The following is a 13,453-nucleotide window of genomic DNA, read 5'->3' as shown; positions in this document are numbered from 1 at the left end:
GAGAAACCTTGTACTTGTAAGAGAATAGCAAATATGTGGCGTTAATTGCATTTCACCAGCACATGACAAGTGTCTGCTTTAACAGGGTTAATTGTTTCAGGGTAACTCTATAGAAGCATACTGGTAATTTAACTGTTGGAAAAAAGGCAACCATCGCTGATTGACTTTTCATTCCCCAGTGTTTTGGATCCTCTGTTCACTGTTTAAATGATTTCGTGCCACATAAGCAAATGACGTAATTGGGATTTTAGTGAATGGAATCAGTAGTGTAAGAACAGCAGGTCATCGAGGGCATGTGGGAAACCCTGTGTAATGGTAGGAAGCAAGGCAAGGCAACCCAAAGGCAACTAGACCATTCTACAGAGTCCACAAGAAACAAAACACAAGCTAGCAAAATACATACAATAAAAACATTTAAAGTAATAAAGCAAACTGACTGGTACAACACATAAAAAAAATAATGGTAGAACAGGTTTGATCCGAACTGCCTCATGCCTTAGCTCATGGCTTCACCATGTTTAGGTCTGACGTTGCAGAACAAGTGAACCTGAGACATTGCCAAGGTTTGTTCTGGGTCAGGAAAGCGGATAGTATCTTGGATCTAAATGATTCAGTGTTTTTTTCTGTTTCTGGAACAAATCTGGAGCCAGTGTAGAGTGATACATGTAAGAACTTGAGATACAGTAAGTGGTTGGTTCTCGTTCTGGGGTCAGTTTCACAAATATTGACTCAGCTCTAACTAATGGTCAGAATTTACATGATAAATGTAGCTTATCTGTTGCAAAAAGCTGTTTAGTTTGATTTTCAGAAGTAGGGCAAAGTTGCTCTGAATTCTAGTTAAATTAAGACCTTATATCATGATGTGATCTTTTATCAGGTACATAGATGACAGAAGGCATATGTGAGTTGTTTTTTTTTTTTTTGACTGGTGTTATAATATTATCAAATCACACAAACATCACCATATCACATATAACTGCAAGAAAAGGAGAACGGGAAATTTGTTCTGAGCTACAGTTGAAACTTGGAGGTGCAACACTGGAGGTGAACTCTGAAGAGAGAAACAACTCATTATTAGGTAATAAAAACAATGGTTTCTTTTCCAGGTGATGGCTGAAAAGTTCATTTTTTGTCATTAATAAATAAATAAATAAATAAATTCCTTCATTCACTCATTCATTCATTTTCTGTTTATTTCGGACATGCAAGAAAAAAAAAAAGTTTACATGGTGAAGTGTCATGACCTGCAATTAGTGATGGGACTTTTGGCTCTTTGAAGGGAGCCGTTCAACAAGGAGCCGTTCACTGAAAAGAGCTGTTCAAAAGACTGGCTCTTTTATGTTTTTTGCATTATTTTGAGACACCAATGTTTTAATGACTTAATAGGCTACATGTGATGATTGACATTACATTTTAAAGGTGTTTAATTGGCGCGGCAGTAAATATTATCTTACCGTAAAAAAGAATAGTTAGTTCAAATGTGTGGGCTCAATACATGACATGATGACATGAGGCAAATGCTGGAATTTGACCAAAAACATCACGGTACATTATGTGGATTAGTCTGTAGCCTAAAAATGAAGAAGAAAATAAAACATTTTCTTATGAAATAACATTTTATTCTCCTCAAAACAAGAACAATAAATGTGTGTAAATATATGGAAGAAATTGCACAGAACACAACAGTGATTAATCACAGCAATTACTTAAATACCTGAACTATAGTGCAATTCTCAGAACAAGAACAGTATGTTGGTAAGCATACAGAAAAAATGCACAAAAGCGATTTATCATTGCAATTACTTAAATACCTTAACAACTGTAGTGCGTTTTCCCTCAGAACAAGAACAATAAATGTGTGTAAACATACGGAAAGAATTGCACCAAACACAGCAGTGATTAATCACTGTTATTAATCCAAAAAATAAAAAAATAAAAAAATGAACAGCTCTTTACAAAGACTCGATTCCCATCGTTCATTTCAAAGAGCCGTTCAAAAGATTCGATTCGTTCGTGAACGTCACATCACTACATGCAATACACTGAATGTCCACTAGGGGAATCTGGTTGAAATTTTCAGCTCTACAGCAGAAATAAACATGCTTAGCCACAGCTTTTTACAAAACTGTCTTTGTTGCCATTGTTTTCCATTACCACCAGTACAAGGCACCTGTGTAGAGGGCGGATTTTTATTTCTAACACTTTATCCAAAGACAATACTGCATCATTAAAGGAGTGGCCACAGTGATTAACAGGTGAGTCCCTTCCATGTTGTTTGTACTGTAGCTATTAGCATTAGCTCGGCTGACGGCGCACATTCAGAGGTCATATTTATTATAAATTAGGCTAAAGCTTATTTTTCTCCCTCACTGGTACCAATGCAGAAGTTGTGTTTAAGGAGTAGCACTAACAAAGCTGTCAGAGGCTCCTGTCAGAAAGTTTACTGATGCTTAATTATTTGCCTAGCTTAGCTGCATTAACTGACGTTAGCATTAAGTCTCTTTGAATTATATGGTACGTGAGCTAGCCTGCTAATTAGCTCACACAGCTGTAACTGATTAGAGTATCTGAAATGACTTTTACAATACAGATATTAATACAGCAGTATGCTTTAACACTTATTAATGAGCTGAAACTACTCGGCGTTTACACTTTGGGTTGATGTGGTCAGTGTTTTACTAAGTTTATGTCATTCCTCTCCAACAAAGTGTTTGTTTCCTTAAAACCAATAAGCGGCGGCCATGTTGTTTTGCTAATTAAGAGTTTTGCTCTAATATAACCTGGTGTAGGGTTGCAAACGTTTTAAACATGAAGTAACCTAGACTGTAGTTATGGTAGGAAATGACCTTTTGGGTTTTTTTTTTGTTTTGTTTTTTTTTCTTCCAACTTTATTAACAACATTTGAGTATACAGTACAAAATTTTAAACAAACAAGATGTCAAAAGGGAAAAAGCATTTGAACACATAAGTTTAAGAAAATAATGCATAGTATAGATGTAATAATACAAAGCATAGTATACAAATAATAGTAAAAAAAATAAAAATAATAAAGTAAATAATTAAATTTAAAAAAAATAAATAAATCTGACAAATATAAATAAATAAATGCAACAGAGAGTTCAGTCAGTATTAAAAAATTGTTTATAAATAGCCAAGGTGTTAGTGCTTTTTTTTTTTTTTTTTTTAATTTATTATAAATGAATTCTAAAGATTTAATATAATTTTCAAATTCTAATAGGAAGATTTTAAAATTTGGGTGTGTTTTAGTATATTTGTTTTTATGTATATGAAATTTTCCAAATATGAACAAATTTACAATAAATTCTAGATTGCTAGTATCATGTTTAAAATAAGTAATTACATTTTGGGATGTTATATTTATTTTATTCTTACTTTTAGATATGATATAATATTCAATTTTTGACCAAAAATTAGAAGAATGTTCACATAAAAAGAATAAGTGTAGAGTAGTTTCAGATTCAGATAGACAAAAGTTGCATATTTCTTCCACATCATAAAATCGACACAAAGTAGTGTTGGAGGGATATATGTCATGTAAAATTTTGAGATGTAAAATTCTAATTTTGTTTGTAATACAGTATTTATACAGTAATGTCCATGCTTTTGACCACTCAATTGTTAGAAGAAGTTGAATTCTGACCTTTGGTTGTCTTAGAGCTAGTGCTTTGTTTTATTTGGATCACAGTCCTTCAAGGCAAAACCGAAAAATAACATATAAACGGAAATTTAGGCCTGAATCCAGTATAACGTTGAGGAGTGTAGCCAATTTTGCTTGGTTTTTACTCTTCAAAGACAGACTACTTAACAGTACTGATCTAAAACAAAATGCTAATACAGAAACGTAAGTCAAAAGTAGTAGCCAGTAGCTTTCATGATACAGCACATGGGTCATAATGGGAAAGTCTATGAATTACTGAGAAAATGGGTTTTCCTCAAAAATAATGTTTGTCTCTGAGCTAGTAGTTCTACCTAAACACTGTGTACTTTACAATACATTCACTTTTCAGATTTCTTGTAGTGTAAGACTAGAAGGGAGCTATTTTATGAATGTATGTGCACCCATGTATAACACTTTTTCATGTATCTTGAAAACATTAGCAAACCAGCACTTTTGTCATTTGTTCTCAATTTCATCATAACGTTTTAGTATATTTTGTCTCTGAAGCAGATAAAAAAAAAAATAGACTAGTGTACTTGTAACAACATTAAACATACTGTAATTAAAGATTTGTCTTTGTTAGCTGGCCACAACACAGAAAATAATCTAAAACCTTATTGGATTTACCAGAGCCACATTTTATTTGTGAACAAAGCAGAGGGAGAAGGCCTTTCTATTAAACAGATATTATTTCTGTACCCTGATGAATGTAGTTAGTTTCAGCTGTGTTTCCACTTAATAAAATCATGCATTAATTCCAGATAAATGAGTTTAGATTTTTATTGATTGATCTTATAATGTGGAAATTGGTCCTTGATGTGCAATCTTGAGATTAGGAGTATTGATATTTTGTATTGATATGGACACAACTACCTGACAGAGGAAACATATCAACCCAGAGGAGATTCAGCAGCTTTAACTATCATGCAGAGAACAGGTAGGCTATGTGCTGCTCAGTTGGATTATCACCTGTATTCAAAGTGTGGAAAAAGTGGAATAACATTACATTTTTCCATCTAAAAAGTCCTTACAGGATTAATCTTGTGAATGTACAAGGTACCATTTGCAGATTGGATATCCCTTTGTCACAAGTCATGTTTAGTTAAATCAAAATTTTGAGAGGCATTTTTATTAAATATCAAACATTTTAAGGCAGAACCTAATACTGGTGAAGAACAACATTATGAATTAGAAATCGTAAAGTTCCCGTGTGATACCACTTAGACCAGGAGGTGTTTTGAGGGTTTCACACTGACAATGTGGATTTAGAGGCTTGTCTTTGCCAAAGTATGCAGGCTAAAACATCCATGCTCCCTCTGGTTAAATTACTGTGTCAATACCCAACATGCTCAAACTGCTAATCTCTCTGCACATGCCCTCAGCAGGACTGTGCACACAGAGTTGGGAAACAAAGTTGACCAGGACACGTCCAGGCTGTGGTCTTAATCTTTGCAAGCACAATTTTGTTTAAAGTAATTTTTTTGAGGTGATTGATGTTACTTATATATAAAGTACAGGGGCATGACAAGGCTTACTATATGTGTTAATGTGTGGTAAACATGATTTTGTTTCTTAAAGGCACATTTTCATAATGTACTTTTTGGCAGATCCTTCTTGTATTATTCTGTTCCTTTTAGTTGCACCCAGCAGGACATTCCAGTGAACCAAAAGCCATAATTTCAAGCCCTGAAACTGATCGACTTAAATGGGATGTAGCCATTTTAATGACACCAATTACACCTGGGTGTTTTCTGCCTCAACAAGTCAAAACCTTTGCTGAGATCATGGTTTATTTCAAAAGAATTCTATTGCTCCAAATGACACCCAAATTCAACAATTAAAATAATTGAAAGAAAGACATTTATTGACATGAAAATTAACAGTCTCAGAGTTTGTACAAATACTAGAAAAATACAACATGAGCCATGAGTAAATAAAGTAAGCCTGCATAATTAGTCAAGTAAAAGGTAAGGATTAATGTGAATATAAAGTGATACATTTACCATAGTTCTTAGCTTTTTTCTCCTTCAGCAATCATAATCTTTGATCATAGTAAACAGGAACGTGCAAACATTTGACCAGGAGTCACTGCAGTATTCTTCTGCCAGCTTCTTGTTCCCAGGTTGACAGGATTTGACAGCTTTGGCTGCAGCTAGTGGAGTGAAATGAGGGACAGTCTTTGTCTGTGCTTTATGGAGTTTGAAGTGAGCATCTATTGCAGCCTTTCTGCACATACCGGCTTTTACCAATGCACTGCTGTCTTGGCACAAAGTCCTTTGCTTCTTAAGTGCTCTTGAGATTTGCTTCCAGTAAAGTTTAACATTGGAGACATATTGTGGACAAACAGATGGCCGGGCGACATACTCACAACTGAAGCTCCTGTCCCCCTTATTGCAGATGACACCGAGTATGAAGAGATCGTCGCCAGTTGCAGCCCAAGTGCACTCTGACTTGTCTTTGGTGGTCAGTTTGCCCTTTATCGGCTGCACAGAGACAGATTTGGGTTGGCGGCCTCCCTTCAGCCCTGATCGGTCTCTGTCATATCCTCTGTCAACCCTTCGTCCCTTCCGTCCGTGGCTCTTTTGACAGCTGCCCAATATCAGCTGGTGAGAAATACAAGCCAGGACCAGCAGGATGGTGACGTTAGTGAGGAAAGCCATGACAGCAGCACTGCAAGAGGACAAATTAGGATTTAGGTATGCAACCCTAAAACCATTTTACTCTTGTTCTCACAAAATCTATTATAATCCCCACTTTGACCTCCACTGCAGACTAGGGCTGCTCGATTATAGAAAAAAAAAATAATCACGATTATTTTAGCAATAATTGAAATCACGATTATTAAAAACGATTATTTGTTAGCCTTAAAGTTGTTTATTTTTTTCTTGCAAAACAATGTAAAATATGCTCTTTAAACATAAAGCTTTTAACCACTAAAACAAAGTATTTTCACTTTTGTACGAAACAAAAAAATCTTTGAAATCAAATAAGTGTACTGTAAATTCAAGTATGTTTCCTTTTGTAAACAAATAGTGCACTGGAATTAAACTGCTATAGACTTGCCATAGAACTGTAGCAATAAAAAAAAAAAAAACTCATGTAAAGTGCAAATTATAAATTCAAGTATGTTCAATGTAGTATGAAACATAGTAAATTCAGTGGCGTGCTGTGAGGTTTCGGTTCAGGCCTTCTGTATACATCAGCCATCTACAGGGTGTCCCATAAGTCTCCATACATAGGAGACATAATACATATGGTTCTAACATGTATTTCTTTATATTTCTTCTTTATAGTTCTTCAGCAGTGGAGGACACGCATTGAAATGTGTTCCCGACAAAATGGCAGTCATATAGAGCATATTATATAAATAAAAATGGTTTATGTCAAGAAACGTTTATTTTTCCTATGTATGCAGACTTATGGGACACCCTGTAGAATACGCACGTTAGGGTTATACGGGTTAGGGTTAGGTTAATACGGGAGTTGCAGCGTAAAGAGATTCGGAGACTGAAGATTGCATTGCGGACGAAGTTGTTTTTATGCGTTTTAGTTTTTCATAAGATAAAGATTATGATAACGGTGGCGGTGGTTAAACTTCAGATGGTCACAAAGGTTTGTTGTGTTAGCGGTTGGTGCGGACACAACTACCAAACACCTTTAGCACGTGATGTGTTTTTGCTCTTCGTCCTCTTCATCAAACCCAAAGTGATTCCATACAATTGAATTGGACTTGCCTTTTTTGTTTACCAAGCACTTCTGCTGTGATTCTCCTGCCGTTTTTCCAGACCGCTAGGTCCAACTGTCCTCTTGGGGTGGACCTGCCGGCTAGCAGGCAGCAGTAGCTTAGAGGGGGGCGGGGCAGAGCAGCTCATCGTAGCTTGCGTGCGCGTGAATTAAAACGACTCAGAATTAATAATGGTTTTTTCTCGATTACATAATTTTTGTAATCGTTGCGTGTAATAATCGAAATTGTAATTGAATTTCGATTAATTGCACAGCCCTACTGCAGACTATAACCAAACAATACAAACAGATGTGTAAATACCATAATAGTATGCAGTTATGACAATAATTATAGGTTCCAGATTACTTGTTATCCTATTAAAAATCCAATTAATAAAAGAACTGTAATTTTATATTTGCACAGTTTTTTTTTTTTTTACAAGTCTTTTAACCTGGGCAATAAATCTTAAAAATCCTAAAACATACATATAAACAAGGCAGTGTTAACTTCATATCAAAATTCAAAACTGATTACTGTAATTTGGGCAAGAAATCAATTATTTTCTTTGTCAATTATTCTGTGAACTCTGTTTGTGACTAATTGTTCAGGTGTTTAATTCAACAAAGGAAGCATGTCGATCAGTGTTTCCCAAAGCACAAGATAAAGTCTCTAAATGTCTTGTTACCTCACCACTCAAAGATATCGAATATCAAGGTATTACTCAGAGGAGTAAAGAAACCAAAACATATTGATGTTAATTTTCTTGAGAAGTGACCCAAATGAACTAATTAATTATAAACTAATTATCCCAATAGTTGACAATTAATGTAAGAGTTGACAACGAATCAGTTAATCATTGCAGCTCTACCCTTAAACTTAATAGCATTTGAGTACAACTTGGGCTTTAGATGTGCTGATTTCAAAGCACAACCATCAAATCAAAACAAACCAAAAAGTCTGACACAGGAAAAATGTAACTGTAACCTCATACCATGTGAGCTCCATGCTGATTGGTGACAAGGCTATCAACAGGGCTGGGTAATATTCACTGTTTTTTGACATTGGTTACTCTTTGTACTTACAGCCTCTAAAATGATTTTTTTTATCCAAAGGAAAAATATGCAAAACATTAAATTTACTTCTTACAGGTCACAACAGGCAGTCCCATTAAAGTAAGTCAAATTTATCTGTGAGATTTGTAGGTGCAATTTAATAGAATTATCAACCACTATTGAGAAAATGTCATTGAAATAAAATGGTGACAATGAAAGGATAAAGAGAAGCTCATATGAGTAACCATGTTCCTGTAAAAACCTGTGGAGATGGAACATATAGGAAAGTAGGAAAACTAAAATTATTAGTCAGAATTCTTACAGAATCTTGTGGCTTATTTACAATGTAAGTTTGTCTCAACCCATTAGGAATATGTAAGGAAAATTATAGGATGGCCTTTGGGATAAAAATAATAAAATAATATAGTGGAGGGCAATCTGAGAATATAAATTATATCAGTGTTACTCAGAAAAGCCACTATGGCATAATACAGCTACATGGCTTTTGCATTATGCAACAACTATAAGTCTATATATAAGTCTCTAAAACAGCCAACATCCACCACACACACTTAAAATACACAGAACATTCACACACAACTTTAATTTACTTGACTCTACATGCTCTTTTATTGGTGTGAAAGATGAAAATAATTTTCAGTAAAAATGGGGAAAAACTAATCAAACCCATCTCAGAGACTTGTAAGAACTTGTAAGCACTTACCAGATTTATGTTGAGATATCAGGACTAAAAGTAAATTGTTGTGACAGATCGTGCCGTCTATCTGATGAATTCCCAACTGCTTTTGATAATTTCACTCTTAGGGGTCTCTGTAAAGAAGTACAAATGAATCTGAGCTTTCTAGGGTGTTCTCTGGCCCATCTGTTTGTACAGTGTGCCAAAGATAAACTGCCTTGAAATATCTTGAAACAAGCCACATGTCTAGGCAGGACAAAATCACTGAATTTCACTTCTGAAAGTGTAATACCAGTGGCACCCAGAGGCCAAATGAGGTACTGCAGCCTGCAGGCAAACTTTCAAAGCTTAAGACAGACTGTGGTGGAATTGTAATATTTAGTCATTTGTATGTTAAGCTACTCTTTAGCCCCATAAATTTACATTAAATTACTGTACATGTGAAGTTTTCATATGAAGGAGCAGTCAGTTAAACCATTCACACAAATAATGGATAAATAATGTTTCTTTATTGAATAAAAACATTTAAAAATTCATCATTTATTTTTATCAAGTATATCAATACAGAAAGTGTTGCCTCTTAAGACACATACAGACTCATCATTCTTTACTCGCAATGTCATATTCACTTCAAATTAAGTAATGTTCACGATTATATACAAGTATAAATACATATAAGTAAAGTCAGGTTCTCTCTCTTGCCGTTCTTGGTCCTTTTATTAGTGTTAAAAATGACACTGCATCTCCATGCCAATTCATCTTATTTTTATGTGTTTCATAGAAGTCTTTGTGAATTATTTGGAGAAAAATGTTCTTTCAGGCTCAAGTCAGGTAGTGAGTTCTTGTAGCTGTGACCTTAGAAAAATATGCGTGGCTCTCAGTCGAAGATCGTGCATGCATGGTTTATTGAGAGACACTGCTGGCCTTCATTTTTGTGTGTAGAAATCACAGCAGTGCCATCCTTCCCCTGAAGAGAGCACTACAGTTCTTCCACCAAAGATAAAAACAGAACTGGAATTTCCCTCCGAGGGTCGCTGTAATCAGACGTCAGAAGTTATCTTCATCAAAAGTGTAAATCTGTGAAAATAGCACATGGGGAAAATGCCATATATAGTTTAATAAATGATGCATCTTTGTAGCCTAAGCAAAACAGCATAAAAAGTTCTGAAATTTATTTGAGTCTTCATCTAAATTCCTAAAGTGTCAGTATACTTGGACAAATAAAACAATGCCCAATAAACAGGTGCTGCTTACCTGGCTTATTAACTCCGAAACAAACCGACGACGTAGGCACAGACCCCTTGCAGTGACCTCCAGCAGTACAGCCGAGCGATCCTCTTAGGGTTACTCTCCACTGCAGGTGGTGTCGGCCGAGGTGTAGTTTGCTGTGTGCCCTTGACCCTCGGCTGAACACGAACAGGCTGTCTGGACGCTGGTCTTTGTGCTGCCCTAGAAGCATCTAGCTGAGCTCTGGAAATTGAAGACGAGGAGAAGACCATCTGAGATTCATCACTTGCTGTCCTGCACATGTGAGGTTTGATAACCCTGGGTGCTTGGCAGGCGTTGAAGAGTTTTCTGAGCCCCCACATCATCTGGATGAAGTAGTGACGGGGGTTTTTGTTGTAGGAGCGGCACGTGTACGGCTTGCCCACGTACTCGCACCAGTACGAGCGCTTTCCCTCGCAGGACAGCCTCAATTTGGTGTACTCCCCTTGACCGGTGATGATCATGGTGCATTGGTCCTTCGCCTTAGTGTTGAATTTGATGGGTTCGTTCCAGATGTTCTGTCTCCTGCTGCCGTCGCTCTGACCCTCAGCGGGCCAAAAGGAGCAGGCGAACAGCAGCAGCAGCAGGGAGGTGGCCTGGGCCCACATACTGTCAGACAGATGTTGAGGCTAAGAGGAGGAGAGTGAGACTGCTCAAGCTAAGGTCCCTCCAGCTTTTTATTTGGTGGGCAGACAAAGGGAGAATTCAGGTTAGAAAAAAAAATCCAGTCAGACTTAACATACAGACAGAGGAGGACCAACAACACCAGTTATAGCTGTCTGCAGGAAGCAAAGGCCACATGTCAAACCAACCTGAAGGCTGGTGATGATGCTTACAGTTGATGTTATGCAAGAAGTATGCACTGTACTGCAACACGTAAAAGAAATCCCCTAAGACCTCAGTTATGTCAATTGTACCTCACAGAACAAATATTATCCCATTTTTGTCACCAGAGGGTTTGTATAATCACACAAAACATTATTTTCTTCAAATTCCTCCTCTTTTTACTAAGTAGATCTTAATTAAAAATGATTTGTCATACATCTGAGAATATACTTGTGAGCACCCATCAAGTTCTTGCCTGTTTTAAAAGCTGCTTGGAGCTCACAGCCATGCAGCCCAACCTATCATTTTCCCTCCAAACATAAACACAATTAGATTGGAAACCATGGAGAAATGTGAGTAGAAATCACTCACACATGGCAGACCAAGTTCAGGATGGAGTATAGGAACTAACTGCTGCGCCAATTAAGAAAGAACAGGGAACATCTATGGTGGTTTAGCATGGTTAGCAGCATAGAACACTGAAATTCAGAAAACTGGCTGAAGAGAATATGAATTTAGACATCCATTACCTTTTATGCAAGTGGTTGGATCCAGATAAACAGTACAGTTGTATCATATTTCTGGCTGTTTGTTTCATTGAAAAGGGGTTTGATATTTAGTTAATGCTTAATTCATCATTCTTTCAATGGTCTATGAAATATAATCCTCAAGTGACAGATTTAAAGTAGATTCAATGTTGTATGTTGTACATTAACGCTTTAGGTGATCCCCCCCCCAAAATATAAAATTTTGATATCAATATTTCAAAAGGCTGTTTCCTTCAGTTATGTTGCAATATTGCGACTTCAGTGCTTAAAGGGTTCGCATACTACCTGAATTATGTGATGTTTTCCCCTGAATTTCATCTGTTTTGTCAACTAACCTAAGGCTAGTTTTAGCTTTGTTCTCTGTACTATTGGTAGACATCTAACACTTGTCACTCATAAAGTGAGGTTTCAGATGCAACCCAACCGATCATTTTCCATCCAAACATAAACACAATTAGGCTGTAAACCCTGAAGAAACGTGAGTAGCCAAGTTCAGTAAGTAAAAGCTGTGCCAATTAAGAAAGAACAAGACCAGTCTGTTTAAGAGTGGGGGGTTCGCATGATTGGTGGCCCAGATAGTCTGGAGTAGGGAGGATTTGTCTAAAGTAGCTTTGGTTTCAGGCCCTTCTGGACAAAAAGGGTTTGATTGTGAATTATTTAAGGCAAATAATCAACACAGGCTATTTAGTATATGTGGTGAAAGAGAAGTGGAAAAATCATCATTAACAATTATCATTTTTCTAAAGACATTAATGAGCCACCTCAGTTTTAGGAACTGTCATTCAAAAGCACAAACGGCATTGATTCTTTCACATTCTCATAAGTAGCCTAATAGTCAGTATAACCACAGTGATAATCAGGGCTGTTCAGTCTTTATGTTCATTCTGTTTGTTAATTTTTACTGTCACATTTTCAAGGTTGGGATAATAATGAGAACATCTTTTACTGTCCTCTCCTATCCTTCACATAGCCTTTCCTGTTACAATGTTCAGTCCTCACCACTTCACATTGTGTGCATTCCCTTGAGAATGTAGCATATTGAAGCATCTTGTTGCGTGGAGGCACAATATGTTGTTCAATGTAATACCTAACATTTCAATTCATTACAACCTTCCATCTGTTTGTTGCAGCTGGTTGCATTTAGAATAGAAACCAATATACACCATAAACTAAGAGATAAAAGCTCTTGAAATATAACAAGACTTGAAGCTATGTGGGCTCCCAGTGATTAAGACAAAATCATCTAGGAAGTCAATAAAAAAACACGTCAGCAGTAAGTTATTTGCTGGTTTATGTTCAGAGGATTTTCCTTATGACTGAACATTATTCTTTTTAATTTGTGCATACTTTTCTCTTTTGTGGACTTCCTGACAGGCTTTAAAGTTGGACTGGTTCTTATTTACAACTTATACAGAACTGAGTGGACAAAGATGGATTATATGACAAAGTCAGAACCGTCAGCCCAAGTGTTCGATGGTTAAATAAGTGCAATTAAAGGAATTTCTCTTCCATTGCCAAACACAAATGAGAAACGCAAAGGAGAAAAGTGGCAATGAGATCGATCATAGGTGGGTGCAGTGACATGGGCGCTGCTCTGTACATTAGTATTGAGGACGTAGCTGAGCCATGAGGCAAAGCTATTGATTTACCAATCGGTCTACA

General features: G+C 36.4%; 3 protein-coding genes across 3 annotated transcripts in view; all 3 read right to left on the bottom strand.

Moving 5' to 3' along the window:
- Positions 1 to 5,520: 5,520 nt before the first annotated feature.
- Positions 5,521 to 9,363, bottom strand: fgfbp1a (fibroblast growth factor binding protein 1a). The gene is made up of 2 exons (XM_030144702.1): positions 9,180 to 9,363; positions 5,521 to 6,349 (listed from the first exon to the last, which is right to left on the bottom strand). The coding sequence occupies exon 2, from the start codon at positions 6,337 to 6,339 to the stop codon at positions 5,707 to 5,709; it is 633 nt and encodes a 210-aa protein (XP_030000562.1). The 5' UTR covers positions 6,340 to 6,349; positions 9,180 to 9,363; the 3' UTR covers positions 5,521 to 5,706.
- Positions 9,364 to 10,414: 1,051 nt separating this feature from the next.
- Positions 10,415 to 11,026, bottom strand: fgfbp2a (fibroblast growth factor binding protein 2a). The gene has a single exon (XM_030146130.1). The coding sequence runs from the start codon at positions 11,024 to 11,026 to the stop codon at positions 10,415 to 10,417; it is 612 nt and encodes a 203-aa protein (XP_030001990.1).
- Positions 11,027 to 11,080: 54 nt separating this feature from the next.
- Positions 11,081 to 13,453, bottom strand: part of prom1a (prominin 1a) — a 98,597-nt gene continuing 96,224 nt past the window's right edge. The window contains exon 26 of the mRNA XM_030145296.1: positions 11,081 to 11,102. Coding sequence (XP_030001156.1) covers positions 11,096 to 11,102 — 7 coding nt within the window. The 3' untranslated portion in view covers positions 11,081 to 11,095. The remainder of the gene's footprint in view (positions 11,103 to 13,453) is intronic.

Source organism: Sphaeramia orbicularis, chromosome 10 (genome assembly GCF_902148855.1).
Source record: "Sphaeramia orbicularis chromosome 10, fSphaOr1.1, whole genome shotgun sequence".
Classification (NCBI taxonomy): Eukaryota; Metazoa; Chordata; class Actinopteri; order Kurtiformes; family Apogonidae; genus Sphaeramia; species Sphaeramia orbicularis.
The sequence above is the reverse complement of the archived record's forward strand: the minus strand, read 5'-3'. Positions and strand labels throughout refer to the sequence as shown.